General features: G+C 40.1%; 1 protein-coding gene across 1 annotated transcript; it reads left to right on the top strand.

Moving 5' to 3' along the window:
• The first annotated feature begins 334 nt into the window (after nt 1-334).
• DEGS1 (delta 4-desaturase, sphingolipid 1) lies at nt 335-4,468 on the top strand. Its single transcript, XM_014309485.2, has 2 exons — nt 335-1,078; nt 3,236-4,468. Exons 1-2 carry the CDS (start codon nt 362-364, stop codon nt 3,380-3,382), a joined length of 864 nt encoding a protein of 287 aa, XP_014164960.1. The 5' UTR covers nt 335-361; the 3' UTR covers nt 3,383-4,468.
• The last annotated feature ends 732 nt before the right edge of the window (nt 4,469-5,200 follow it).

Genomic DNA, 5,200 nt, shown 5'->3' with positions numbered 1-5,200 from the left:
GCGCTGAAATCGGGGCTGAGCCTTCGAGAGCCCTTCTGAATTACCGGGGGTTGTCGGCTCAGAGGCGTTTCCTTCCTGAGGAGGCTCATGTGGTACTGGTGCTTGACATGTACGTGTGTAGTTGCTGAGCAACGCAAAAGTGCTAAAACGACTTGGTTGCAAATGATTCATTATAGCAGTAAGTATCTCAAGTGGAAAGGTCACGCGTTTTCATTATCTTTGCAGACAATTCCTAATTGGGACAAAGGGAGGAAAAAACTGTAATCTAATTGGGATAGTTGGCTATGAGGAGAGCTTTGAAATAACTTTTCTTCATTTAATTTTTTCCTATCTAGCTAAACATCCAGAGATCAAAGCATTGATGAAGCCAGACTACAACCTGATCTGGGTGGTTGTGCTGATGGTTCTGGCACAGCTGACTGCATTTTACCTGGTTAAAGACTTGGATTGGAAGTGGGTGGTCTTCTGGGCTTACGTTTTTGGAAGTTGTATTAGTCACTCCATGACTCTGGCTATTCACGAGATCTCCCACAACAGTGCCTTTGGCAACTGCAAAGCCATGTGGAATCGATGGTTTGGAATATTTGCCAACCTCCCTCTTGGTCTCCCCTACTCCATCTCCTTCAAGAGGTACCACATGGATCACCATCGTTACCTCGGCGGTGACGGCATCGATGTGGACATTCCTACCAACTTCGAGGGCTGGTTTTTCTGCACCCGTTTTAGGAAGTTCATATGGATTGTTCTGCAGCCTTTTTTCTATGCCATTAGACCTCTCTGCATCAATCCTAAACCTATTAGTCGACTTGAAATAATCAATTTACTGGCTCAGCTCGCCTTTGATGTGGCAATATATTATTTATGGGGAGTCAAATCCATTTTTTACATGCTTGCTGGTTCAGTACTTGGTCTTGGGTTGCACCCAATTTCGGGACACTTCATAGCTGAACATTACATGTTTTTAAAAGGACATGAGACCTACTCCTACTATGGGCCACTTAATTTGCTCACTTTTAATGTTGGCTATCACAATGAACATCATGACTTTCCCAATATTCCTGGCAAGAGCCTTCCACTGGTAAGTTAACTTCTAAGGTTATTACTTTTTCTTAAATCAAGGCCTAATTTAACATGAAAATAAGAAGAATGGAAGTTGGGAGATTAAAAACGAAAAGAAACCCCACACTATAAGTTGAGTGATAAAGGAGGTAATTATTAAGCATTTTAGTGATAGCCTGAATAAGCTTCCAGTTTGCTACTGCTCAGTCCTCTTCCATAAAAGGAGAGGGGAGGGAACGCATATCTTATGCTTTGCACTAACTTTAGCTTTCTGTAATTACAGCCTGTCTTCTGAATTCTTGTTTGTAAGTATGCAAGAAACTAGTTAAGAGGTTGTAGTTCCCTCTGGAGATTTGTTATCTCTGTCATTGAAATGTTAAGGGCAGTACTGTAATGTGTGCTTATCCTTCAGTCTCTTCTATCAGGGACATCCTCTGGTGGAGGAAGAGAGAGGGTTTGAGGTACTGTTAATGTTTGTTGTACTGCTGACAAATGTTAAATAAGTTCTCTAGTCTGCAGTGCTTCAGTTTCCTCTGGCAAGAGCCTTTGAACCCTAAATAAGTATCAGCTGTACGTTGGCAGTTTAGGACAGGCAGAATTAAGAGTTTGGAGCCAGGACTTAGACCTGTCATGCCTGCATGAGTAGCAGAGGTGAAGTTTCTCCTACTTCAACCTTTGCTACTTACAGGCAGGAGCTTCTTTCTCACTGTATCTGTTTCCCAATTAAAGAACAGGAACACAGGCTTCAGGGTTACGCCTGGATCTTCAGTTTTTCATCAGATGCTAATTTTGCAATTTGACAGCAGCTGTGGTGTTGGTCTTACAGCTTTGGTATTGCATTTGGCAATAGTGAGACCTTGTAAGATCATCCCTCTGGTGAAGTCCAAACTTGATTGGTATTTCTGTTGTCAGTGGTGGAACTGCAGCTGAAATAACTACACCAGCACTTTTAGCAGGGCAGGTAGATCATGCAGCTGGTTTGCTGAGGCTTTGTGTGGTCTTTTGTAATTTTTTTTAAACCTAGATGATTGCTTTTATTAATAGATTTTAATCTTTCAAATGCAGTGAAAGTTGCTTTAACTCACCTTTGATATTTGGGTCTGTGCTGTGAACCAGCATTTCACTTCTTGGATGGGTACTTTAGCTATAAGTAGGCTATGAGTTTTTCCAGGTTTTTAATTCTAGGGGTAGACACCCAGTTCTGCTGCAAGACTCATAATCCACAGCTCTGATAAGAAAACAAAGCCTTCTTTTGGAATAGTGCAGTTCATTTGATTGGATTGGACTGCTGTGTGTCTGTTAAAGATCCCTGAGTACTGAACACTTGATTCCTCAGCACTGGTGAGCTGAGAGTTATTACTGTGGAGTAAAAGTAGATTGCCTAGGTGCGCTATTTTATAGGTGTGATGGGTCACAACAAGCTTTGCCTTCAAAGCAGCCATGTAAATACCTCGGGTTTGTTTGTTACTTAAACAGATTGATATTATTCTTTGGACTAAAGCTATGGAATTTTGTGAAAATTCCTTTTTGTTCTGGTCACGTCTTTAAGGTTTTAAGTGGCTGGCCCTAAACAGCAGTGTGGGCACCTAACTGAACCTGCTGCTCTCAGTTAAAACAGTGGTCCAGCTAACATGTGGAACTGAGAACAGTCTTTGGATGCAGTTTATATCCATTCTTTGAAGTCTGTCCTCAGAAACAAAGTATTCCTCAGAAATAAAATGCCTTTTTTCTTCTGAGTACCGAGACTTGAAACGACAAGTAAAAACAGCTGTGCTAAACAGCTCTTCCTAGAACATAAAACATCCTTTTTACTCTTAGTTGTATATCTATGAGTCAGCATTGAACTGAGTCACACACTTTCAATAGCAACCAAACCACTTGCTTTGTGAGCTCCATCACCCTGTAGGAAGCATGGTGAAGGGACTTTGGAAAGTTAGCTGAGTTTGTTCTGGCAGCTCCAAAAACTGCACAGCAGATTTACTTAATAACTAGGGAATTGCTTTTTCCTTCAAGGGATGTTTGCATTGTAGCATGAGTGGCCTTTCCTGTAGGATCTAACTTCTGGAATGAAACTTCCTGTGTTGTTACACATTGCCAGGTTACACATTGAGGTTTGTAAAGTTGCCACAACTGCTGTTAACATAACCAGTAAATAAACCTCATATCTCTCCTTCAGGTGAAGAAAATAGCAGCTGAATACTATGACAACCTGCCCCAATATAACTCTTGGATAAAAGTACTGTATGACTTCGTGATGGATGACACAATCAGCCCATATTCACGCATGAAAAGGCAATTAAAGGGCGAAGTGAAGCAAGATTGAACTTCTGGCAACCAAAAAACTTTGAAATGTCTGCTTGCTTTAAAGTGGCTGGTATAAAGGTTTCCTGCTAAAGCTGTTCACCTGTGTCCTGAATTAAGATGTACAGCAACATAGCAATGCATCCTTAAGGATTTTGTAGCAGACTCCAACCAGCTATAACATTCCTCACAGTCCTCAGATTTGTTGGTTTAATGTGCCTCTGTTTGCCTAAGGATCAGTGTTATATGCATTAATGCAAAATCACTTTGTTACAGAATTTACTTTGGTAGGTGTTAAATCTATATAAAATGTCTGTCTGACTCATAACAGTTTAAAAGTTCTCAATGTATTGTACTGCCCTCAACATGCTATTTAGAGGACTAGTTTTAAAATGCTGTACTTACCTGTTAATTCTAAACTAACATGATTTGTTAACTTAAACATTCTGTTGAAAGTGTTTCCAAACTGATGGTTGGAAGAACTAAATTTGCACAGAATTGTTCAGTCTGCTTTTGTTTAAGTATGTCATTTAAAGCAATGCTTTAAAGTTCCACCTTTTCTACTGAGAGTACCTTAAAGGAGCAATCTTACCAGAATGAAACTGGTGTCTTTGAGATGGCTTCTGTGACTTCTTTGTTAAAAAAAAAAAAGGTGGGGAATTCAAGGGTATTGCCAACTCCAAGGGTTCCCCCCTACTGCCTGAGCTGCTTCTGTTGGCATGCAGAGTGAGCAGGTGGCATTTAGGTAACTTAATATACCTGATGTGGGGTTTCATGTTGGAAAAAGTCTTGTTAGAGAGTTTGGGGCTTGTCTGATCTTTGAAGAAAAATTATTACCATGTTACTATGGCTTCAAATATAAATATTTACACTTACTTGGAAATTTGGCTTTTATGGAAGAGTGAACGGATGAAAACAGATACTATTTTGGCAAACAAGTTTAGCTACAGCCCCTGACAATACTGCCTATTAGCACATTAGTCATTTGTGTACACAGAAAGGTTGTTAAATAATCTTGTTTGGTTTTTTCCCCCTAAACCTACAGTACCCTCCATATATACTTGTCTTTCTTATATATTAAAATGTGGTCAGAGGTGGTGTTATCAAACTTCTTGCCTAGGAAATTTTTCATTTGCAACAGATAGACATGCTGCACAGTGCAGAACCTTTCCATACCTCAGCACAGCAGATTTGCCTTCTTGGCTTTAAGCAGTCAAACCTGGCTACAAATTACCCTCAAATTTCAAATGGTGGCTCTGTGCTATGTTCTTCATGAATCTCAAAGATGGAATCTGAGGAAGGTGGAAGTTGTAGCTGCTATAACTCAATTTTAGATGCCTTCAGCTCCTGTATTTTGGGGTGGTTTTTGGGTGTTTGTTTGTTTTGAAAAGGTGAGTGCCTGAAAAGATTGTAGTGGTACCTCTTAACTCGGTCTCGACTGTGGTGCTGTTTTAATGTGTGTTTTGTTTAAGTGTGGGCCCTTATCTGTGGCTAAACAATAGAAGTGGTATGAAAGTCTGCCAGCCACCTACAGAGTGACTTCATTATGCTCACAACCTGTGAGGGAGCCAGTGTGTTGCTCAGGGTGGAGTGTAATGTCAAAATAGAACTTGTCCAGTATTTTTACATGTAATTAAAAAGAAAAGGTTAAAGTAATACTGGGTGAATTTTTGATTGTCCTCTTATGCTGAAGGACTTTAGAGAAATTTGGTGTTTCTAAAGCAGATTTGAGACCTTTCTATGGAATGGTGATTTAGATGAGCTGTAAAGAAAAATTACCTTTCCTCCCTATGCAGAGGAAAACTGACTTGGGTTGAAATACTTGTAAAGGCTGAAGAAG

Source organism: Geospiza fortis, unplaced genomic scaffold (genome assembly GCF_000277835.1).
Source record: "Geospiza fortis unplaced genomic scaffold, GeoFor_1.0 scaffold88, whole genome shotgun sequence".
Lineage (NCBI taxonomy): Eukaryota > Metazoa > Chordata > Aves > Passeriformes > Thraupidae > Geospiza > Geospiza fortis.
This window is presented reverse-complemented; position numbering and strand designations above follow the sequence as displayed.

What these genes read in the sequence shown, in the direction of transcription:
- DEGS1 (XM_014309485.2), top strand. Translation starts at nt 362, where the DNA reads ATGAAGCCAGACTACAACCTGATCTGGGTGGTTGTGCTGATGGTTCTG. An exon ending in CTGGCAAGAGCCTTCCACTG is followed by an intron (nt 1,079 to 3,235) that starts GTAAGTTAACTT and finishes TCTCTCCTTCAG; the next exon opens with GTGAAGAAAATAGCAGCTGA.